General features: G+C 36.7%; 2 protein-coding genes across 4 annotated transcripts; both read left to right on the top strand.

Moving 5' to 3' along the window:
• Window positions 1-201: 201 nt before the first annotated feature.
• LOC112199065 lies at window positions 202-4,239 on the top strand. Its single transcript, XM_024340126.1, has 6 exons — window positions 202-519; window positions 736-846; window positions 976-1,104; window positions 1,207-1,776; window positions 1,903-2,944; window positions 3,644-4,239. Exons 1-6 carry the CDS (start codon window positions 202-204, stop codon window positions 4,237-4,239), a joined length of 2,766 nt encoding a protein of 921 aa, XP_024195894.1.
• Window positions 4,240-6,099: 1,860 nt separating this feature from the next.
• On the top strand, window positions 6,100-24,510 carry LOC112198276 (eIF-2-alpha kinase GCN2). Of its 3 annotated transcripts, none has more exons than XM_024339372.2 (29): window positions 6,101-6,397; window positions 6,953-7,021; window positions 7,109-7,168; window positions 7,255-7,360; window positions 9,404-9,508; window positions 9,722-10,114; window positions 10,305-10,433; window positions 10,532-10,615; window positions 10,696-10,782; window positions 10,869-10,980; window positions 11,425-11,542; window positions 12,754-12,808; window positions 13,100-13,269; window positions 14,107-14,291; window positions 14,597-14,745; window positions 14,883-15,132; window positions 15,926-16,208; window positions 16,322-16,418; window positions 16,507-16,587; window positions 17,462-17,518; window positions 18,751-18,882; window positions 18,989-19,072; window positions 19,866-19,974; window positions 20,048-20,184; window positions 21,398-21,505; window positions 22,336-22,421; window positions 22,553-22,655; window positions 22,738-22,860; window positions 23,950-24,510. In XM_024339372.2, the coding sequence occupies exons 1-29, from the start codon at window positions 6,273-6,275 to the stop codon at window positions 24,058-24,060; spliced, it is 3,708 nt and encodes a 1,235-aa protein (XP_024195140.1). In that variant the 5' UTR covers window positions 6,101-6,272; the 3' UTR covers window positions 24,061-24,510. The 3 variants fall into 3 exon arrangements, 2 of the variants coding, with proteins under 2 accessions (XP_024195140.1, XP_024195138.1); XM_024339370.2 differs by having other exon boundaries at window positions 6,102-6,397; window positions 22,550-22,655; XR_002935914.2 differs by lacking the exons at window positions 22,738-22,860; window positions 23,950-24,510 and having other exon boundaries at window positions 6,100-6,397; window positions 21,398-21,509; window positions 22,550-22,611.
• The last annotated feature ends 266 nt before the right edge of the window (window positions 24,511-24,776 follow it).

Raw genomic sequence — 24,776 nt, 5'->3', positions numbered from 1 at the left:
CCAGGTTAGTGGTGGCATCTCTTCATCACTTTCAACTATTCCGGCACCTCCTCTCCACTCTGGGTTTGGTAATGGGTAGGCTGTTTCTTCAATGGTCATGGGTACTTCTACTGTTGCACCACCAAGCATTTCAGTTTCTCTTGTTTCATCCACTGCTGATAAAGGCATAGGTAGCTGGCCTGGTGCAGCTACGGGTGCGGAATGAGGCTCATCTCTTGGACCTGTCAAGGACTCGGGTCATCTTTGACAGCAAAGGCACTTCGACGGTTATGGCGTAAGTATGACCCTGAGATTATCTTCCTTATGGAAACTCACCAGAAGGAGCAGATAGTCTCTTCTTGGAAAACTCAGCTTCAGTTTGACAACTACGTTGTAGTTGACCCTGTAAATACTAGCTCTGGGGGCTTAGCCATTTTGTGGAATTCCTCTGTTCAAGTGTCTATTTTGCATAATACCCCTAATGTCATTGACACTATGGTGTACTTTGTTAATGAGGATTTCCGTTGTAACATATCTTGGGTGTATGGCAACCCTAATGAAAATAAAAAGAAGTTGTTTTGGTGTTACATGTGTAGATACTTTTCAGCTCGATCTCTACCTTGGCTTTGTTTGGGGGATTTTAATGATATTCTTTGGTCTGATGAAAAATGAGGAGGCTGTCCCCCTCAACAATGGAGAATGGCTCTTTTTCGTAATTTCCTAAATCACACTGGTCTCCGTGATTTACACTTTCAGGGCCCTTGTTATACATGGTTTCGTTTTCAGCATAACCAACTGGTTCTGAAGGAAAGATTGGATCGATGTTTAGGTAATGCTGAGTGGTGCGCTGCTTTGCCTCAGTCTCAGGTTTTCCATTTACCGATTGTCGGCTCTGATCACTGACCCCTACTGTTTGATTCTCATCCCAAGGAAACTCACACCCCCAAACTTTTTCGTTTTGAACATATTTGGACCTCAACAGTCTCTTGTGAACAGATCATTACTGCTGCCTGGGTATCTGCTCCAATTAACCTTGCAATGCCTATCTGGGTGGCCAATCTTAAGGCTTGTCAGAAATCCTTATCCAGTTGGTGCTTGAAGACTTTCCCCAACTCTCATAAACAGGTCGATACTCTGTTCATCCAACTCAATCATTTACATAATAGCTCAGTCCCTGATGCAGGCTCTCAAATTCGGGATGTTACACAACAGATTCAAGATTTATAGGTGCTGGAAGAAAAATTTTGGCATCAACGTTCAAGAATTTCTTGGTTAAAACTTGGTGATAACAATACCAAGTTTTTTCATCAATCTGCTACTCAACGGAGACAGCGTAACCGGATTCTTCGTCTTCGCAATGCCAATGGTTTGTGGCTAGACTCTGACATGTCTATAGCTGATACTTTTCTTCAATACTACAAGCAACTGTTCTCTACCTCAGGACCAAGAAATTTGGCTGACATTCTTTTGCTTGTTGACCCGGTTGTTACCCCTGCAATGAATGATAATCTATTGGCTCCTGTAACATTGGACGAAGTCAAACAAGCCATTTTTGGATTGGGGGCTCTTAAGGCTCCTGGACCAGATGGCTTTCCTGGCATCTTCTACCAAACTTATTGGAGTATTGTGAACTCGGTGATTCATCAAGCTACCACTTCTTTCTTTCAAACAGGGCATCTTTTATCAGAGTTAAACAAGACTTATCTGGTGCTGATTCCGAAGGTTCCTCATCCAGAGCATGCTTTTCAGTTTAGACCAATTGGGTTGTGCAACTACTCCTACAAAATTTTGTCTAAGGTAATGGCCAATCGCTTGAAGCCCTTTATGCAGGATTTAGTTTCGGAAAACCAAGCTGCCTTTGTATCCGGTCGATAGATTCAAGATAATGTGGTCATTGCACATGAAATGTTTCATCATCTGAAGCTTCTTCGAAATTCTGGATTGGGAGCTCTTGGATTGAAATTGGACATTACAAAGGCTTATGACTCTGTGGAATGGGATTTTCTTCGTGCTGTGCTTCTCAAGTTGGGTTTCCATGTTCATTGGGTTATGCTTATTATGAACTGTGTTCATTCAGTTACGTTCTCTGTTTTGGTCAATGGAAAACCGTCTGCTTTCTTCACTCCTTCTCGTGGGTTACGACAGGGGGATCCCTTATCCCCGTATCTATTCCTGTTTGTCAGTGATGTGTTATCTACTTTGGTTCAGAAAGCTTGTGATATTCAATGGCTTATCCCTTTGCAAATCACACCCTCTACACCGAAGATCAGTCACCTGTTATTTGCAGATGATTCTTTGTTCTTTTTTGAAGCAACTTCTGCTACTGCCTCTCATCTTCTGTTTCTCCTACAAACTTATGGCAATGCATCAGGACAGCAAATTAACTACTCGAAGTCTTCTTTGTTTTTTAGTCCAAACACAGATACTTCTCTGATCAATACTATTTCGGCTACTTTGGGAGTTACTTCTGTTACAAACCCTGGGAAGTACCTTGGTCTCCCAACTATTTGGGGGAGATCGAAAGTCTCTGCTTTGGCCTATGTCCGAGATGCCATTAATCGTAAACTTCAGAACTGGAAGTGTGGATGCTTAACTCAAGCTGGCAAGGAGATTTTAATCAAATCCATAGCTATGGCAGTTCCAGCTTACCCTATGATGTGCTTTCAATTTCCCAAATCTAAAGGAGGCATGGGATTCCGTGATCTTCAAGACTTTAATCAAGCTCTCCTAGCCAAGCAAGGATGGCGTATTCTTACTAATCCTACAGCTCTATGGGTTCGTGTTCTTAAGGCACGGTATTTTCCTATGGATACTTTCTTCACTGCTAGAAAAGGATCCTCTCCTTCTTGGCTTTGGTCCAGTATGCTTCATGGAAGAGATCTTCTTAAGCCTAATGTGGTGTGGCAGATAGGAAATGGCATTAATATTCCAGTTTGGGACTCGAACTGGATTCCTCAGCTTCCTGGTATGCATCTTACAACATCATCTCCCTTTGATCACATGTTGCAAGTATCATCTTTGATTAACTGGACATCACACTCTTGGAATCTCTCATCTATTGTGGGGGCTACTACATTCACTCAAAGGAAAGCAATTCTGTCCATTCCTTTAACATCTCCAAATAGTCAAAATAGATTGATCTGGCCTATGGAAAAGACAGGGATTTATACGGTCCGCTCGGGTTATCATTTAGCTCACTCAACAGATCTAGTCTTCGCTACTTCTCATCCTTCTTCATCTTCTACTATCAACCCCCTTCTTTGGAAGCTCTTTTGGTCCCTTAAATCTCTGCCAAAAATTAAGCATTTCATTTGGAGAGCGGTTTCTAACTTTGTAGCCACTAAGGCCAATCTGTTTCGTAGGAAATTATCAAAAGATCATCTGTGTCCTCTCTGTCATCTCTTTCCCGAAACAATTTAGCATCTCCTTTTATCTTGCCCTTGGACTCTTAAAACATGGTTCCTTCATCCTCTAGGTTATCGCCCTCCCCTTCATCAGCTCACTACTTTAGCTAAATGGTTTCTCCACTTATCTTTCCCTTCTTCTATTTCACTTACAACCAGGTGTAGTACTTTTACACATATCAATTTCTTGCTTTGGAATATTTGGAAACATAGATGCCATTGTGTGTTTAATGACGCCTAACCTAACTCTGCATTGGTAGCCTCTCTATCTTTTGCTGCATCTTCTGAGTTCTTGGGTCTTGTATCTGCTAGTTCCATTCCAAATGCCAATTTGCATCGACCTGTGCGTCCTCCCCCTAAACCGAAATGGCTTCCTCCCCTTCCTACTCAGATTAAGATAAATATTGACGCTTCTTGGACAAAGGAGGGTTCTGGTTTAGCTGTTGTGGCTAGAAATTCCTTTGGTTGTCTTGTTTTTGGGCTGGCTATGTTCACTTTTACTGCTTCACCACTAGTTGCAGAGGCTTTGGCAATGCGATTGGGTGTACTCTTGGCCCTTTCATTGCGAGCTTCTCATTTTCTGTTTGAAGTTGATTCTCTCCAACTTGTCAATCTCCTTTCCCATTCCACTACATCTACAGATTGGGCTGTGTTGCCTCTTGTGGATCATATTAGAGATTTGACAGTTGATCTTGTTTCTCACAGCTGGGTTTGGACCAGCAAAATGGCTAATCAGGCAGCAGACCACATTGCTTGGTTAGCTCGCAGGAGGCAGTGTCCAGCTGAATGGGTTCAGTTTCCACCTTCCTCCTTCTCTCACATTCTCTTGTATGATGCCGGACATGCTCCGACTTAGTTTTTTGGTTGTCTTGCTTCTCTTCCCTGCTTGTTTTGGGAGGGGTTAGTTTCTTTCTTTTCAGTTTGTTTGTTGTATTCTGTACTTTGGTTTCTTTAATGAATTTTCTTGCGTTCAAAAAAAACATATTGAGATTTTTTATTATTATTATTTTTTTGAGACTAGATCTTGTCGACCCTAAACTGTAGCAATTTCATTGAAAATACTTGAATAAAATTGGAAAGTAGATCGTGTAAGCAACTTAAGGTCGCTTGTCCTCCATTGGGTATCCACAACTATAGTGGTGATCTTGTTCTTGTTCAACTTTGAGGTAAGTGAGGGAGTGAAGAGTGGTCAACAAAAAGGAAAATCTTCAAGATAGGGTCATAAGTTCATGGTTTTGAATGGTAGAGTTCTTAAATTTTTTTTATTAAAAAAAAAGAAAAAGAAATTCTACTTATGTTATTTCTTCTTTAAATTATGATAATAAATAATTTAATCATGTGATATTGGATAAAAATGGATTGACTATGTTCCAATCACCACGTGTTCCACATGAGCAAGTTTGATTGGAAAAATTAAATATAAGTACCTAAGTTACCAACAAAGACATAGTTTTTTTTTTTTTTGGTTATAAGACATAGTTTGGTTGGTACTATCAACGTACTCGCATATGTTGCGAGTGATATTGTGAGTTTAATGTAAAATGGGTCAACTAAACATAATAGTTATTTTTTTTTGTTTTGGGACATAAAATAGTGGGTGGTTTAAATTCTCTACCAATCTATACAATTATTAAGAGAATATGCTTTGTTATTCAAAACAGAAAAAATGTATCAAAATGACCCTGAAATATTAAAAAACTATATAACTCATAAAACAGATAGAGGTGATATATTCAAATTACAAAATAAACGGAAAATATTAAAAAGCGGTGAAAATGAGAAACACATAATCAAACTACCCACTTAGGCATTGGTGATATCCTTGATGCTGAGGCCTGGGGTCTTTACTTTGGGCTTAAAATGGCTGCTAACTTGCAGATCCCCCAGCTAGAGGTTGAGTCTGACTCTGCGGTCCTGGTTCAGCTGATCCAAAGTGCTGAGCTTGACACTCACCCTCTTGGTTCTTTATTGGCTGGTTGCTTGAACTACATGAAGAGTATGGGAATGGCTCATATCTGCCACATCTTCAGGGAATGCAATATGACTGCAGATGCCTTGGCCAAAGACAGTATTAATCATGAGCTTGGTCTTATTGCTCTTCATAGCCCTCCCCTACATGCCGCTCAGTTCTACCTTGATTACATAACCTCTGTGTTTAAAGCTAGAAGGAGTGCTTGTGTTAATTCTTAGTCGTTTTGCTTTTTGTTTGGGTCTTTTAGGCCATGCTTGTAACCAAAAAAAAAAAAAAAACCCACTTCTATCATTCCATAAAAAAACTACTCACTTAACTCCTATAAGGGCACGTTTACTTACTTGGAAGGAAATGAAATGATTACGGGGTAAAAACATTCATGCGTTTACTAGCACATAAAGGAATCAGAATGATTCCGGGTAAAAGAATTCATTCGTTTACTAACACATGAAGGAATCGGAATGGATGTAGGTCCCACCTCCTTATCAGGAATCGATTCCTGAATACTCAGGAATTTGATTACGAAGGGGAGAGATGAGTTTAGGAATCATTCATTCGGAATCAATACTGATTCATTTCTTCTCCCATTCCACTTGTCTCCGATTCATATCATTTTCCATTTCAATTAAGTAAACGTGCCATTAAATAACTTCTGACTCCCTGTTAAAAAAAAAAAATCAATTTTCACAGGGCCACCTAGTTAATTATTTATTGTAACAAAGAGCAATTTGTAATTTTGTAGGGTGACACACTCCTAGTTTCAAAACCCAATTCAAGGATTGTTTGCGCGCATATATACTATAATAATCGCCCCTTGCCGTTTTGTCTAATCACTCTGATCAACTCGTCAAACGCAAACAGTCCTCAAGCTCATTCTCAGATAGAGAGAGCCCAAACTCTTGCGTGGGCGGGCCTCAATGGGACATAGTTCGAAGAAGAAGAAGCGCGGAGGAGGAGGAGGCAGTGGGAAGAAGAAGAAGCCCTTGAAAGATCATGCCGGGGCTTACGATAATGACCTTCTTTCTGAAGAGATCACTGCTTTGTAAGCCACTCTTCTTCCTCGTCTTCTGTTTCGAATGCCCCAAATTCACTCCAACTTGCATATATTGACTCTAATACTCTAATTTTCATTTTGATTTTTTGGAACTGGATTCTTTGGCTCAGTACTCACTAGACCAACCAATTTTGTGGCTCATGGTTCTATCTGTTCTTACTTGATACAAATAAGGCAGTTTGACCATGCCAAATGGTTCTGAAGATGTGAATGGTTCTTACTTATTCTAGTTGTTCTACATTCTCACTACCAAGTGTTACATGTCCTTTACTCTTGATGCAATTCGAGTAAAATTACTGTCTCTTCTTTGCATTTAGTTATAAACAAGCACCGCAGAATCTAATATCAAATGTCTTTCTAGGGACAGCAGCTTGTCATCTGGTTGATTAATTTCTGTCGTCTTTTCCGATCATCTAAAATATAGTGTTTTATGTTGGGAAAAATGCAGAAGCCTTCTCTGGGAAGGATTAGTAAAATCATATGAGGCATTAACATAACGGTTTCTGATTCATAATGCTTATGGCTACTTTGCTGTGACTTTAGGTGTGCAATATTTCAAGATGACTGCAAAATTGCGTCCGGAGCACAACCTCAAATCACCATCAAGCTTAGGTATGTTTTATTTATTTTTTAAAATCAATAGCGTACGTGAGCTATACTTTACTTCTCTTGGTTGAGTTTTATTTTCTATCTGTACAGGCCTCACTCAAAGGATATGGGTTATGAGGATCTGGATGTCTCTGCACTTCTTTTAGTTAGGTGAGTAAGGTTCTCTCCATTATTGCTTTTATCTTAATTCAGTGAACATTCGTTTCCATGGATTTTTACCTTCTCTTGTTTACTAGGTGCTTACCAGGGTATCCTTACAAGTGTCCCAAGTTGCAGATAACTCCAGAGAAAGGATTATCGAAAAGTGACTCTGATAAGCTATTATCTCTTATCAATGATCAGGTAATTTGATAAAAGTCTTTTGGAATATTCTATGGAGGAGTTTTTAGTGACGTTGGAAATGTGACTTTTTTCATTCCAGAAAATATTGGCTTTCTTGAATATTAGCAACTACTGTTCCATGAGTTTGGTCTCAAGTTTGTACCAAATGCTCTTATACTATTTGATAAGAAGAATGAAAATTCTAGTACACAGCCTTTAGTTTGCAATAGCAATTGTTTTGTTTTTTTTTCTGGTGAATTTGTTAGTTTTCAGTAAGTTCAGATTTTTGTTTGTTTTTTCTGCTGGTAAGTTCAGTTGTTTTTTGTGGTAAATGCTATTGTTGTTTTAGTACTGTATGGGATATAGTGCTGCATAGTAAATTAATCACACACACACACACACATTTTGTGCAATTACTAGGAAACATGTAACATGGGGTGGTCGAAGAACATTCTTCCCAAGAGAAATCTGTGAGATATAGGTTGGAAAAAAATGCAGTTTCTGGTAATGGTGCCTCACGAGTGAATTGTTACCAAGGCGTTTTATGTGTTTTTGCCCTAATTGGTGCATTTTATGCAAATCTGGGAAAGAGAGTGCAGATCATGTCTTTGTCAACTCCCCTTATCCTTTATATAATGGTTGGAAACTATTTTGAGCTACCGGAAGTTATTATTTATTTTAAGCAAATCATTGTTTCTTACACAAAAAAGAAAAGAAAAAGTATAGTAAAGGGGAAGCTTTAGAAGTTTGTAGATTAGCTTATCAATCTATGTATTTGTTTTTGAAGAACACTCTTTATGTATGCTATGGTCATTTGGTGGAATTTTCTAGTGTAGGGAATCAACGTGTGTTAGGGGTTATTGGGTCATGAAGTTTGTTCAGACACTGAGATCTTTCTATGATTCTTCTATTCCGGACCACCTCCCCCCACACCCCCACCACACCCCCCCCCAAAAAAAAAAAAAAAAAAAACTCCATTTACAATTGACATTTTAGTTGCTAAATTTTGCTTTTTATTTTAAATAAAATAAAGGTGGATGCTGTGGAGGTGGTGTGCTGCAAAATATATGGAAGGATCCCTTTAATTTATAAAGGGGATGGGAGGAGGCTATCTGGGGGCGGGGTGGGGGGGGGGGGGGAGTTCAATTTTAGGTCTAAATCCTATTCTGATTGTATATTATATATGTGTGTGTGTGTATTTTATTTTCAAATGTGTGCTGATTGCAGGGCTGCCATAGAGACCAGTTTTCTCCTATTAAGTCCGTTTCCTTATACCCTTGTATTCATGTTAATTATTAGATTTAGTTCTGCAGTTATCCTCTACCATCTTTTGTGCCCTTGAGAACATTGCTTTTGCTCTGATAAGTGACATTCACACCAAGTTAGTATTTACAGAATAAAAAACATTGAACAATGAGGAAAGTTTTCCTCCTATTCCATTATCTCTGAAGCGAACAGGGCTTTCTATGCAAAACGTATTTTCAAAACAATAGAATAAATGTTTTGTACTTTCACTGAAAATATTGTAAGATAATCCTCTATGTAGTAAATTTGTTTTGCCTCTGATGTGTTTATATCTTGTATTTCTAGGTTGATTTATCTGCTGTGTTTAGGCAAATTCTATTAGTAGAGGAAATGTAATAATCTTTAATTTGGTGTGAGGATAGTCATATATTTAGGAAAATTTAAACTCATCAGATATTTTATGTGTGTGCCTGGACAACTTTATCTTTTAGCTTTCAGTGGTGGGGGCAGGCTGTGTATAGTTTTGCTATGTCATCCTTTGTATTGTAGCCTTGAGAGCATGCTGTTGACTTCCTAGTGGTACTCCACTTACACTAAGTTAGTAGTTACAGAATCAGGACTGAATAATGAGGAAGGTTTTCCAATATCCCATTCCATCTTCTCTTAAGTGAATCCCCTTGATAAAGAAAATGAAATATATTTTGACATTTGGACTTGCATTGAAAATATCGTTGGGTAATGCTCTAGGTAGTAAATGTGTTTTGTCTCCAACCTGCCTTATGTTTATGGTTCTACTCTGATTTTGTTCTTTCTATCTAGGCAAATTCCAATGCCCGAGAAGGACGGGTAATGATCTTCAATTTGGTCGAGGCAGCTCAGGAATTTCTATCTGAAATTGTGCCAGTGGGTCAATCACAGGGACCAGTAAGATATTCATTGTATCTGGTGATACTTTTATGTTTAATTTTTATGGACCTCCTCCTTTACCTGCCACCATGCAATTTAATTCAATGATCGAATCACAGATTCTTTAGGTTCATCTGCAAAGATGATCCTTGCAAAATATTAGTGCTAAAAAAATCATCCCTACTTGATATCTAGTTTATTGATGCTTTGTTTTATTCATTTTTATGGAAGGTGATATGTTCAACTATGGATAACAGTGCTCAGTTGTTTCAAAATGACACTGCAATTTCTAGTAACAAGAAGGGGCCTTTTGTTTATGGTTTCATAGACCTCTTCAGTGGCTCTGGAAAGTCTTGGAGTTGGAGTTTTGGAGTTGACGAGACTAAAGGGATAAATTCTACTGTCCCATTGCCTAGGGTGGATGGGTCCACACTCATGCATGAGATTCAGGAAAAGAAACATGATAAGCCAGCAGAAGCTTTAAAATCACAAGATATAAAGCAAGGGCCAATACTTTCCCCTAATGTCAAGTTAGAAACGCTTGAAGAAGAGAGTGAAGGCAGGGATTCAAGTAGATTTTTGTTGGAAGAAATGGACAGAAATGGTGGTGAAACTGAGAAAGAGGTAAGTAATGGAATAGCTGGCTTTATTTGATGTTTGAATGCACAATTTTATATAGATTGAAATTGCATTTTTCTTTCTAAGTTTTTCTTCTCTTGTGTTAATTATATATTCTTGTATCTTTCTTCATGTTAACTCCTGAATCTTCTCATATGAAAGCATATCTATGCTTGGGATATCTATGGTTTCACAGAGTTCAGTTCCTGAGGAGGATTCAACAGAAGATGATTGGGAATTCGGAAGTCAGCAGTCGGACTCGCTCTCTTTTACTTCCTTGGCTCATGAGCAAGGATCCCAAAATGTTAAAAGGGATCTAATAATGGTAATTTCTTATTAATTTCACTTCTTGTATTTATGCCCAGGATTTGATTTGACTTTTTTTTTTTTTTTTTGTGTGGGTGTTGCTTTCTTTTATGTCAGGTTCATCTGCTCCGTCTCGCCTGCACTAAAGGACCATTGGCTGATGCTTTGCCACAGATAACCACAGAACTGCAAAACATAGGGGTATGTAGTTTCATTGTTTCTGCTTAGTTTTGATCACTCGTATTCGTTCCAGCAACCGATCGTGATAAATTGGTTTGCAGGTCTTATCAGAATGGGCAAGGGATTTAGCTTCAAAACCAATTTCACTTTTAAATCGAACATTTAATCATGCCTTCGGACAACAGATGGTTGGTCATACTCTTTCTTCTTTTGTTGACTATGTGATCTGGCTGCAAAAATCAATTTCAAATTCTGTGTTATTAATTATATCTAGGTTTCATCCCGTATCTCTCAATTCTGGGAGCTCACTTCTGATTTAGAAGGACCAAGTACATCTCTCCCAAGTTCTCGATATCTCAATGACTTTGAGGAGCTACAGTCTCTTGGTAATGGAAATATATGTATTTGAGTTTCATGTAGGATAGTGTATGGTTCTTCCAATGTGTATGTGCTGTATGTCTGAAAAGTTCCAAAAGGTTGTAAGGTTTATAGATGGTGCTTTTATAGGTTTTTCATTCCCATTCTACTGCTGCTTCTCAGTTAGTACTGCTGTTATTTGTTTTTCTTTTTTCTTTTTGTTTCTAGTTGTTGATAGAATGGTCCATCAAATATCAGTGGAATCCTTCCCCGTATGTAGATTTTCGAATTCTTGCTTCTGTCAAAACAGAGCACACTTTGACTATTTGTTATCTCATTTTTTCAGTGATTTCTCTTGCATATTTCCGTCATAATTTGCTTCACCTTTTGCCTATATTTTTTCTTGTCACAACATTTTATTTTATTTTATTTTAACTATCACCTCTGAAACTTTTTTCACACTTTGGTAATAGGTCATGGTGGCTTTGCCCATGTTGTGTTGTGCAAAAATAAGCTAGATGGAAGGCAGTATGCAGTAAAGAAAATCCGCCTCAAGGATAAAAGCCTGCCACTTGATGACCGCATATTGAGGTACATTAATTTTTACTGCATCCTAAATGAAATTTAGCAGCCATAGAAAATTGCTTCTTGTGAGTAATAATGTCTCAAATAGTCAAATTAGATTTGGCATTTATGTATTGTTTTTATATATTGATTTGAAAATGAGTTGCATTACACATTTGAAAGAACTAGCCTAGGCGCCAAGCATAGCTTAGAGAATTGCTTCTTTTGAGTAGTAATATCTCAAATTAGATTTGGCATTTATTAATTGTTTTTATTTAGTTGATTTGGAAATTGAATCACATAATACATTTAAAATAACTAGACAAGAATAGCTTAGAGATCATTCAAGGATCTTTTGGCAGCCTCCAAACCAAAAATAAAAAATAAAGAAAATGATTTGTCATTTCCTGTTGGCGCTTATCTTGATTATTACAGTTTCAAATTATAATATCTAACAGGCTACTGCAAGTGTATGTAGTGGTGTGGGTTGCCAAAAGTTGTGAGGATTTTTCTCTTGGCTTCCATGTGGATTCTTTGGTTTTGACTGGGACATAACTAATACTTTTAATGGTAAGGTAGAGGAAGTGGATTTTATTCGGGAGTTGGGATAGAAGTAGAATTTTAGATTCTCTTCGGGTGTCCCGAATGAAGCATTTCAGAGATATTCAAACACTACAATTTTCTATGTTTTTCATTTCTTTTGTTTATTTTTGTTCTGCTGTTGGTTTGCTGGCCCTTAAGTCAGTAACTATGCCACAAGAAAATAATGCTAATAAACCATCTTGTAATAGGTGTTGTATGAAACATTATGGCATGTTTACTTGACGTGGAGAAGGGATGAATTGGAGAAAAACTCCTGAAGGAATATGAAATCTAATTCTTGAAGGAAAGGGGGAATTTACTTACTTTTTGAAGTGGGACCAACTTATTTCGATTCCCTTTGTGTTATTCAACACGGGAACTCATGAATCGGAATAGCTTCCCTTATATTCATACCCTTTCCATGTAAGTAAACATGCCATTGTTGTGCTTGGCATCTCTTTCTATATTTATCTGGATTTAGCCATTTTGGCCAGCTGTTTTAAAGTTCAACTTAACTTCCTAATTTTCTTCCCTGCTTAACTAATTTGAAGCTTACATTCTATTATTTGCTTTTATTATATATTCGTCTGCATCTTCAATGAGATGAAGTTTAATTTTGTCACTAAGAAATTCTAAAATATTTTCACAATTCATAGGGAAGTCGCTACACTTTCTCGTTTGCAACATCAACACGTTGTACGATACTATCAGGTAAGAGCATCCTCATTACCTGCTTTAATGATTGCACGTTTCTGTCATAAAATATGGTATAAATTTCTTGTGTTTCTTTTCTTAGTTGCTATATGTTGGTTTTTGCAATGATTTTCCTGGCCTACTTTCATTTCAAGATGCCCCTGTTCCCTTTTTGGGTTTTCAAACCAAAGCTGCATATTACTTATCTTTGTGACTCTTCCCGAATATTGAAAAGGTTATTTAAAAGGGAAGTTCTTTTGCTTGCAATAGTTTTATGTACAATTTTGTAACATTTGTAAGCACTTCCAGGCCTGGTTTGAAACAGGAGGTGTTGGTGCTCATGGTGATACTACCTGGGGTTCAAGGACTGCAGCCAGCTCCACTTTTAGCTTTAAAGGTACAAGCTCAGCAGATGATCTTGGGAATGAGAATAAACTTGAATCAACATATTTGTACATTCAAATGGAGTACTGCCCTAGGTAAAACTTCTATTGATTTTATTTAGTTTTAATTTTTATGTTAAGATGTTTACCTTTTTTTTTCTTTTTTCTTTTTATCTGTAGTTATTAATTGCACCTAGAATATTGACAATAAACTGGCTTTTTCTTGATTTCTTGCATTTTCTTTTGTTAATTTTACATTTCTCCTTGTCACTGAGATCATTGAGCTATGCTAAATATTTGTAGTTAGTTAAAAACCCATTGTTTATTCTCCTCATTGACTGGTACCTTTCTTGAGTCTTAACAAATATTTTTACTTTTTTATGTTTCAAGAGTACATAGTTTCTCATGGTCTATGAAGTGAAACCAGTAAGTTGCTATCATCGTCAGGAACTCAGGATTAAAGTAATTTTTTAAAGAAGAGACATTTGCTAATTGTCTTAATGATTAATCTGAAGAATGTAGACAAGATGGAAGAAGTTTTCCAGACGAGGTTAAGTAAACAAGGTAGATGAAGGAAATTGTCTCGACTGACCCAATTTTTTGTTTCATCTGTATCATCCCTTCAACTCTGCAGTAGGTCCGTTTAACTTAGTGAATGACATTTTTCTCAACAGCTGATGGATGAAGATGAAGCATAATTTTTTTCCCCCTAATGAATTCTATACAAGTTGAACTCAAAGCTATTTCCCTTCCTTTATTTAATCCCATAAGGATTTAAAACTAGATTTCCATTGCTGATTGTTCTTATATTTTCTTTGTTTTAGTCCTATAATGATTTAAAACTAGATTTCTGTTGCTAATTGTTCTTATACGTTCCTTGTTTTAAGTCTAGTTTTTCTTTTCTTTTTAAATTTTTTTTTTGTTGTTTTGTAGGACATTACGCCAGGTTTTTGAGTCATATAGTCAATTTGACAAAGAATCAGCATGGCATTTGTTTCGTCAAATTGTTGAAGGCCTGGCACACATACATGGACAAGGAATCATCCATCGGGACTTAACGCCAAATAACATATTCTTTGATGCACGTAATGATATTAAAATTGGAGATTTTGGTTTGGGTAAGTTCCAGATTTTGTAAATGATCTCATTGCACCTAATTTAAATGCTAGTTTGAGACTCTGTAGATTGTTCTGCTTCTCATGCACATGACGTTAGGTCTTTTGAAAGTGTTGTGATTTTCAAAAGTATATTATGTCCTAGGACATAAAGAAGTTACTGCATTCCTCTCTGTTCACAAGCATTCGCTGTCATAAAGAACTCTTGCAAATGAAATCCTGTTTGTTTAACCATTTACATTCATATATTTGTTTGATAGAATTTGGGAGATGTATACTGAATCCGTAGTGTAATTGTTTTGTTTCAGCCAAGTTTTTGAAGTTGGAGCAGCTGGATCAAGATCCAAGTTTTCCTGCAGATACAACTGGAGTTTCTCTCGATGGTACTGGTCAAGTTGGTACATATTTTTACACCGCACCTGAAATTGAGCAAGGCTGGCCAAAGATTGATGAAAAGGTACATGTTTGATTGTACTTCTCATTGTGTCAAAATATTTCTAATAATTTACCCAATATGGAAGTTGTAATCCAGCTTTAATGTAATCCGTTTATTCAAAATAATCAGGTCAACATCACTTTCAACTTGGATTGCAGGCTGATATGTACAGCTTGGGAATTGTATTTTTCGAGCTATGGCACCCATTTGGGACTGCAATGGAACGGCACCATGTCCTATCCGACTTGAAACAGAAGGGTGAACTGCCTTCTGCTTGGGTTGCTGAATTTCCGGAACAAGCATCCTTGTTGCGGAGCTTAATGTCCCCAAGTCCATCAGATCGCCCTTCTGCTACAGAACTTATAAAGCATGCATTTCCACCACGAATGGAATCTGAGTTGCTAGACAGTAAGTAAATACGATCTTTGTATTTACTATATCGAGTTAATCTAAGTGGAGCCCTTTGTAAGATCCTTGCATAAAATCTATGCTTTCTTCTTTGCTTTGTGTGCAAAATAATATGGCCGTAATTGTTTGACTCAGTATAAGAACATAAACTAATTAAATGCTTTTCGCTTGACGATAATAGCCAAAAAGTCAAGAATAATATAGAATAAAACAAATATATGACAATATCTCAGTAATAAGAAATGTGCTATACATTGTTTCCAACACATCTCAAGTTGGTGCAAAGACGTCCAAGTCCAGCTTGACTATAGATGCCTGAAGTATAGATGACCTAACAGTTAGTATTTTTCCCATGGTGGGTAGAGTGGTGGACAGATAGGAACTATCTTTTATTACTGGTGTACTAGTTGAATCGAGTGTTGAAGCAAAGTTCACAGAGAGGTAGACCAGAGATCATGAGGGAGAGACGGAGACTTCAATGGCATGGCTCAGCCACCTGTTTTCTATTTTCCCCACATTATTATACATGTGTTTGTTGACCCCTGTAGATTTATATCGTTAGGTGGTGGCGGCACATTTAATAATGAAATATGCCCTGATTGTATTTACACCATCTATTGGCTGGGTGGATAATCATCAGGATAATTTTCTTTCGGTGAAAGGATATGGTCCACAGTCAGCTTTGAGAAGGATGTTGTAAATGTTATTTCTGCCATAATATACTCGTGTATTCTTTGCTGATATAATTATTTTATTATTGTTATTAAAAATGGCTTTCTTTCAATATTATCAGATATTCTACGAACAATGCAAACCTCAGAAGACAGAAGTGTGTATGATAAAGTTCTGAATGCTATATTTGATGAAGAGATGCTAAGCTTGAAAGACCAGCAACATCATGATGGTAGGTTGAGGTTGGCTGGTAGCGATACTTCTGCGATTCAGTATGCAGATTTAGATTCGGAGGCTCGTGATTATGTTGTTGAGATCACAAGGGAGGTGTTCAGACAACATTGTGCGAAGCACCTTGAAGTAATACCCATGCGTCTGTTGGATGATTGCCAACATTTTATGAGGTTTTTCTCTAAATTGATGTCATTGTAGCCATGCTACTCAAATGTTTGTATGAGAAAATATCTCTTTCTTGTTGTGGGCTAGCTCATGCTAATTATTTGTCATGTTATATCAGAAGGAACACTGTCAAACTTTTGACCCATGGAGGAGATATGCTTGAACTTTTGCATGAGCTGCGTTTGCCTTTTGTTAGTTGGGTGATTTCGAATCAGGTATTAGACATACTGAAATTAATGTGACTTTGGGCTATAAGATAAAGTCTGTAGGCATAACTGGGCCATTTATCAACTTTTCGTGTAGAAATCTTCATTCAAAAGATATGAAATTTCATGTGTCTACAGAAGACCAATTGGACATGCACCCCCAAGTCGCTACCTGCAGGTATGCACTCATTAATGCTTCTGTAGCTCTCTTTCTGTTAAAATCTTCCTTCTCTCTCTAATTTTGTGTTGGTTGAATGATATAAAATTTTTGCTTTCAGAAGTTAAATGTATTTTTCTTTTCTTTCGACAAAAAAGAAAAGAAAAGAAAAAGAAGTTAGATGTATTTCCTGCCTAAATTGATTTTATTGGTGCTCAAGAGTCAATGCACCGTGTGCCTCCAAGACCACAAATGCGGCTAAAGTTGGAAAAATTGGTTTGTCGAGCCAGATTTTAGTTCCATTTGTGGCATACCCAACCAATACACAGGCGTCCATCCCGAGAGATCCACACTGCTGAATTGTGAAATATGTCATGTGCGCAATACCCTCATAATTAATGGCCAGCACTTGTAAATTTGTAATCAAGGGCTAAGATTAGTTCTGCATATTTTTCAAAATGTTGCTACTATGCAGATATGTATTTGAAGCCCCTTCCATTGCCAAGAAACAGCAAGGCCTTAACCAATTGGACATATTAGCTGTGCTAGTATATTCCACTGTATTATTTAGCTATTTGTTACATAACAACTCACTTTTCCAAAATTCTCCCACTAACTTATAATATACATAGTTATATTTGTAATTATATTGTTGGTTTTTAGTCTGAAATATGACTTCCAAGTTGTTTGCATTAATGCAAATTTCTGTTGCACAAATACCATTAGATTAAACTGTGTATGATCATTCTCAACAGTCGTCATTCTCAACAGTCATATAATTATTACATGTTCTTATTATTTTGTTTTTTGCCCTTGCCTTTCTGGATGGTTTGGAAGCAAACCCTTGCCTTTGGGGTGCATATGCTCTAATTGTACAACATTTCTTGTCAAATAGGGTGATTTCGACATTATTGGAGGTGCATCAGCATTGACAGAGGCAGAAGTGATCAAGGTGATGCATTGTTTTCTCTCTCTCTCTCTGTTGGTATTGTACACCTGTTTGGATATAATAAATTTGTTCCAAAACCTTAATGTGTAATGATTTGTCGGTACATGTGTACACTCATCTCTCTCTCTCTCTCTCTCTCTCTCTCTCTCTGTTGGTATTGTACACCTGTTTGGATATAATAAATTTGTTCCAAAACCTTAATGTGTAATGCTTTGTCAGTAAGAAGATCTCTTTGATCTCTATTTGAAGTAATATTTAAGCTGTGGGAGTAATAAGCTAAGCGTCATAACTGGTTTCTTGGTAACATTAAAATTCTGTTCAGGGAAGAGTAGAAGTGATTAGCAATTAAAAATAAAGGGTAGCACCTATAGTTTGTGAATATCTGATTTGACCATCTACAGTATGTGGGGTATCATAGGTCATCTAGTTACTTATAAATGTTGATTCCTACAGTATGTGGAGTATCATAGGTCATCTAGTTACTTAAGAGGGGTATCCAGGTCAGCTGTTTAGGCCCTTAGATATGTCATTATTTAAGATCTGTGGTTTGCTCGGTTAACAACTTAGGGAGAAACAAAGAAACTTCAAAAGCATTGCTGGCAAAAAAATATGAGCAGCATTTGTATGAAGCGATGTGGAGAACTTGAAAAAGCAGCTGTGTAGTAGTCCTTGATGTTTATAATCCAACCACCAAAATGGAGTACCAGCAAACATGTATATTATATTATCAATGAATTTGAAGTTGACTGGTACAATGAACTAGGTTGGCGTTGTGAGAATCTAGAGTCGGGTGTGACCTTTTTGAGTAGGATAATGACCTGTAAAATATTAGGATGGAAACGCAAGAGGAATGTGGTTTGCAATCTTTTGGTGCAGACGGTGGATAAGAAATGATATTTTTGGCCTAGAAATATATTGAACTGATGAACTGTATTGGGGACCATAAAAAATACAGGGAAATTTTATATATCTTCTGCGCCACAGGGGAAAATCACACTGTTTCTCAATGTCTCCTTTTCATTCTGTACTAAGAATTTCGGAGACAGGTGTGAACCTAAAGGGGAAAGTAATGTGAACATTTATGAAATTCATCTGATATCTAATTATTTCAGTGTCCTACTTAACTGTTTTCACGTTGTTTCTAGTCAATATTTAGTTTATGTAATGGAAAATTACTAGTATGCACTGGCAAATGATTTGTGGCGACATATCTTTCATATAATGTCATTTTTCAGGTGACAAGGGACATTGTAACCCGTTTTGTCAACTGGGAGTTCTGCGACATTCATCTAAACCACGGGGACTTACTGGAGGCAATTTGGTCTTGGGTAGGAGTCAAGGCAGACCATAGACAAAAAGTAGCGGAGGTAACCAATTAGTATACTGCAGATATTTCTGCGATTAATATGCAAGATTCATTGATAGTACGTAAAATTGTGAAGTACTGATAGTTGCACACCTTGCTTAATGAAGCTTCTTTCTATGATGGGCTCCTTACGTCCTCAGTCTTCTGAACGGAAATCCAAATGGGTGGTAATAAGGCGTCAGCTTTTGCAGGTTTGATGACTTTATAAAATACTTGCACACTCTATAGCCTGTTAACAACCACTTCAGCAGAAATGAATGTTACTGTCATGATGATTTACAAACCAGATAGAATGTGTGTAACTGGCTTGATCTTCTTTCCAATATTGTTATTTTCCTGTCCAAAAATTTGTTCAGGTTTTGTGCATATACATCCGTGCTTTCCTTAAAAATTTGCTGTGAAATAATTAGTGAAGCTATTTAAATAGACAAATTGTGAAAGATGGTTGGGTTATAGAAATTTTGTTCAAAATAAAAACTTTTCCAAATTGTCCACGGTTTGATCAATTTTTGCATCCCTTTTTAAGTTAACCAATACCTATTGATAATTCAGTAATCTGGTGATTTTTCTTTTTGTCCATGTAGGGTTTTTGTTTTGTACTACATCTATATAGACACACATATTTTTGTGTAGAATACGTGATGCTAACGTTCTTCCCAGGTGTGAATGTGTCTCATGTCTTCTTCTCATCATTTTACTCCACCTAATATTAACAGTAAATACAAGCATAAAGCATAAAGATATTTGGTTGTAGCAAGACTCCTTTGAGCTTTATATTTGTGGGGGGGGGGGGGGGGGGAGCCAACATAACAATAGCAGTATCATATCTGTAACTTCTAAATTTCTAAGAGCATTCTTTGAATTTTCTATTCATCTGACTCTGTTTTCAAATAGTAGTTTATTGAAATTACCATATGATGTGAAAATCTCCTATTTTAAATATATTGTCAGTCTGAGTGATCATCTAATGTTTATATTTCTCAGGAACTTAATTTACAAGAGGCTGTTGTGAATAGGTTGCAGACTGTTGGTTTAAGGTTCTGTGGAGCTGCAGATCAGTCACTTCATAGACTTAGGGGAGCCCTGCCAAACGGTATTGTTCAAAATATTGATTGCTGATGTACATCAATCGAGTGATGATAATCATTTGCAGTAATTTAATGTAGATAAACCAACACGGAAGGCACTTGATGAGTTGTCAGATCTCTGTAGCTACTTGAGAGCTTGGAGGATTGAAGAACATGTTTATATAGATCCACTTATCCCCCCAACTGAGAGTTATCATAGAGACTTGTTTTTCCAGGTATCTTACATTCCTCTTCCACATAACCATACAGATAAGTTAGTATTAACCTTCCTGGAAAATGCATAAAAGTTCTGTTTATACACCTTACTTTGCTTATTTGGCACGTGGGTCAAAGTGGATTGTCCCACACTAGCACTTCCACGTAATAACTCTACCAGGTTTTTTTTTTGGTATTATCAAGGGGTTTTCCTATCTATACATGCAATCCCCAAATTGCTCCAATTTAAGGTATCCCTATCAATTTGAGGGATTGCATATAGGGCCATCCTGCGTAGTGTATCTATGATTATTTGGGGATTGCTTATTGGGCTGTCCTGCAAAGTGTTCCTATGATTAGTTACCTACTTAGAAATCAATATTAGGTATATGTACAATTATACACACATAGCCTCTTGCAGTCCAAAATGAATATCTTACAATTTCCTTGCACTCCAATGCAGTGCAGGGAGCTAGAATAGAGTGCCGATAGCAATTGCTTCTCTTTTTCTTCTATATATTTTTCTCAAATTCCCTTGACATTTTAGGATACCACTCAAACCTCTTCTTTTAAAATTGATTCCAATGAATTATAAAATTAGGCTATATGCTGCTTGTTTATAACAAATTACAAAACAACCTTCCCACATCCATCTTTTATCTATCACTAATCTTTTGTTGGTCCAATGACATCCAAAAGTCAATTAAGTATAGATGGAAGTCAATTAAGTATAGATTGGAGTTTCCGATCTCGGGGTGTATCGACAGCGGCATTGGTTGCATACTCTCTACCATAACTTTCTGTAGTGTCCATCAAGTTAAGGTTCTTCAGGACATGAAAGTCAACTTCATATGGGAGCACTTTTATTGTTCTCAATGAGAATGTATTGCATGTGTTCCTGATAACACAAGCGGCCACAAAAGTCTCAATGGTTGTGTCTAAATAAGAAGCAGGCATTCTCTTTGAAGCAATAAGTTTACATATTATTATTTTAAGATATGTAAGTGTTCTATCGGGCACTCTCTATAGGGCACTCTTCTGTGTTTGCAAGCCTGAGTGATTTGCTTGTTACAAATTTCTTTTTAGCAAGTGTCCTACCAATATTTTATTAAATTATTAACAATGTAATATGTATATATACATGCATGCGCACATATACAAACTGTCTCATAGAAACAGTTGATAAGTGATGGAATTCTTTCTGATATGAAAGTTAAATTATCTCTTTCCCAGGTATATTTGGTGAAGGATAGTAATCCTGGATCAGTTACCGAAGGTGCACTACTTGCAATTGGGGGTCGGTATGACTATTTGCTTCATCATATGTGGGGTCTTGAACATGTAGGTTATACAGCTCAACTTTTTTCTATGACCATTGATTCTTTAAAGCATGTCAGCTGAGTATTTTAAAATAAAAATAAAAATAATAGGTTTCTGATTAAATAGATGTTGGTGTACAGTGTAAATTATGCGGTTGTTGTATGTACAATATGATAATGCCCTTATTGCTGCCTAAATTTTAATAAAGAATTGAACTGAATGTTAAATGTACAACCCACAATGTGACCCACAATGTGACTATTGCATGGGAATTCTGCATCACCTCTTCTTTGTTAGTAAGCCTGGTGCCACATGCATTGGAGGAACTTTTTTACTTATGGAAGGTTCTTGTAAATTTCAAAGTAGTTGCATAGTAAAACGAAAAGGTCAGAGGTTCAAGTGTAATAATTCTCGTGTAGCATTCATCCAAAGTTTTGTGTTGGTTGATAACATTGGTAATGCTGTCATTACTCATAATTGTAGTTGATTGTGTTTTTAGTAAATAAAAGAGTCATCTTTTCTGGACCTCATATCTCGCAATTTCTCAACCCATGGTTTGTTAAGCATCTTGTTTGGACTTCATGATTATTACCTTCCTTTAGTTTTTTTTTTTTTGCCCCTCTTTCTATTGCAACCAGTCTTGTAATGAAAGAACATGATAATGTACAGGTTTTATCTAAGACACTCCCAGATTCTTAGTTATTGCATTTCCTTGTAGATCGATTTATAGTGAACATATTGAGCAGCAACTCATATTACAAGCCATATGAAAATATATTATGTTGCAGTTACATCTAGCCCTTTCTCTTACCATTACTGATTGTTGAAGCTTTCTGCTTTCTGACTTTCAGAAATCTAATCCTCCTGGTTCTGTTGGGACCAGCCTTGCTTTAGAGACCATAATTCAACATTCTCCTGTGGATTTTAAACCAATTAGGTATGTCTTATTCGTTGATTTTGTTTATCTCTAGGCTTCCACTAAGCCAATTAGCATGTTTGTATTATTTGTTTGTTAGATCGTTATTTCTATTTGTTTGATTTTTTTTTTCCTTTTCTTTATTGCAGCAGAAATGAAGTTAGCAATAGTGTTCTTGTTTGTTCAAAAGGAGGAGGGGGTCTATTGGCAGAACGCATGGAACTAGTCAATGAGCTTTGGGAAGAAAACATTAAGGTTTTGAGATTGAAAGATTTATGCTTCAGACTTATTGCTAGACTAATGTTGGCTTCTGACTGCCTAATCTTATGTCTTTCAGGCTGAGTTTCTCCCAACACCAGATCCAAGCCTTACGGAGCAGTATGAATATGCCAACGAACATGATATTAAATGTCTTGTCATCATAACAGACACTGGTGTTTCTCAGAAAGGTTCTGTTAAGGTAATACTTCATACTTGTACTGATGTAGGAGTCTCATTTTCTATAAGTTTGCTATATATATAGCTTATTAATATAAATCACATATATATATTACATGAACACATTAAAACTATATCTATCATGGAACATCCATGATTGCAGCGATTCAGAAGTGTGTTTAAGAAGCAGGACTATGCGTGTGTGTGTGTTTGTAGTAAATTCTCAAAATAGGATACCCACATTTTAAGTGAAGTGTGAACATCCATTTGGGGCCATCCTATATTGTATTTTAACCATCCAATAAGTTCATTTTAGGCCCCTATGCAGCATAACTTCTTGAATCATAGTTTCTGAAGAACTGTGTACGTCAAAGTTTTGCAAGAGTCATGCCAGTGCTTAAATAGAAGGTGCCAAAGCGTTCCTAAAAGACAAAAGAAAAAATTTCAAAAACAAGAAAGGTTGTACCAAAAAAATGAGGTAAGTTTCCACATGAATGATAGGAGTCACAGTCAATACTTGATCAGCTTGGTTGCTCTTTATCTAGCTGCAGTGGTTTCAGCCCCAGGGAGGATAGATCTCACCGAAACCATAATTAGACAGGTCATACAAGATTCCCGCTATAACAATTTTAGCAAACAAATAAAATGATAGATAATTTGTCTAAACTAATAGCTTATATGAAGCGTGCTCTTGTGTTCTCTAAAAATTGTAGCATACAAATGAAGTAATAAATAATTTGCCCTACTCTAAACTAATAGCTGACATAAAGCATACTCTTTTGTTCTTGTAAATTTTATAGGGACCACCTAGATCCGTCTCATGCGTCGTCTTTTTTTTTTTTGGGAAAGATATCCATCTCATGCTTGATCTATATAAAATTGTCAACATTTTGGGGATTTTCAACATCTGGGATTTTCTTTGAGTTATTGGAATCATTCATATATGCGTAAGAGGAATTATTGATATAAGAGCAAGGACTACTATGTTAATTGAACGTTATGAGCTGATTCATTAAGTGTAGGTAGTAGGTACTAATTGATGGTGACTTGGGACTTCCCCATGATGGAAATTTTTCCTGAATATGCACTGATGGATTAACTGTATCTCCAGGTCCGTCATCTTGAACTGAAGAAGGAAAAGGAGGTTGAAAGGGAAATTCTCGTCAGGTTTCTGCTGGATGCAATGGCAATACAATTTAAAAATCCTTCCATTTGGTATTAGAATACCTTTTTCTGGTGCGCTATTGAAGAGGCTACATTTCTTGCACGATTTCTTGAGGAAAGCTTTATTTTGAAAGTATTTACAGAAGCAATAGCTATTGCTATCCTTACTCTCCTTTAGGAGCCTATGTATTGTTGCATATTATCGTGCTCCTGCAATACTTTCTTGTCCATAGTTTCAATTTTTCAAAATTCTTAGAGTGATGGTCCATCCTTTCTGGATAAATCAGACGGGAAATTTTGTAAGTACCTCCTTGTCTGAAGATCAGGTATAGTAATTTCGTGGGTTGTTCTTAACCCTAACTTTCCCTCGTCTAGAAAAGGAAGTAGATTTTAGGGCTCTTGGTATCTTAATTTGTACAAATTAAAAAAATTGACACCTGTATGCGTGTGCAAATCGACATTTTTTTAATTTTATATCTGTAAATAAATTTTAGAGTTCTTTTGTTTAGATAAGGATAAGTTGAAGTTAGCCAGCAAAAATACTGCAATTCCCTGAAGAAATTGCAATGGCAGTTGCAAGCGTTTACATACCTCTTCCTTGATTTTTTTTTCAAATTTACCGTACTATTTTATACATATTAGATTACATATTATAAAACTTTAATTAAAAAAGAACAATATGGATAGCTCAAAAATTTAATCATTTCAGAGAGAAGTATTCTTAATTAATAAAGATGTAAATATCTGACGTGTTGCACATGCCTTCACCCTCCC

The sequence above is a fragment of the Rosa chinensis genome, chromosome 4 (assembly GCF_002994745.2).
Source record: "Rosa chinensis cultivar Old Blush chromosome 4, RchiOBHm-V2, whole genome shotgun sequence".
Lineage (NCBI taxonomy): Eukaryota > Viridiplantae > Streptophyta > Magnoliopsida > Rosales > Rosaceae > Rosa > Rosa chinensis.
Note: the sequence above shows the minus strand (reverse complement) of the source record. Positions and strands in the feature narration are given on the sequence as shown.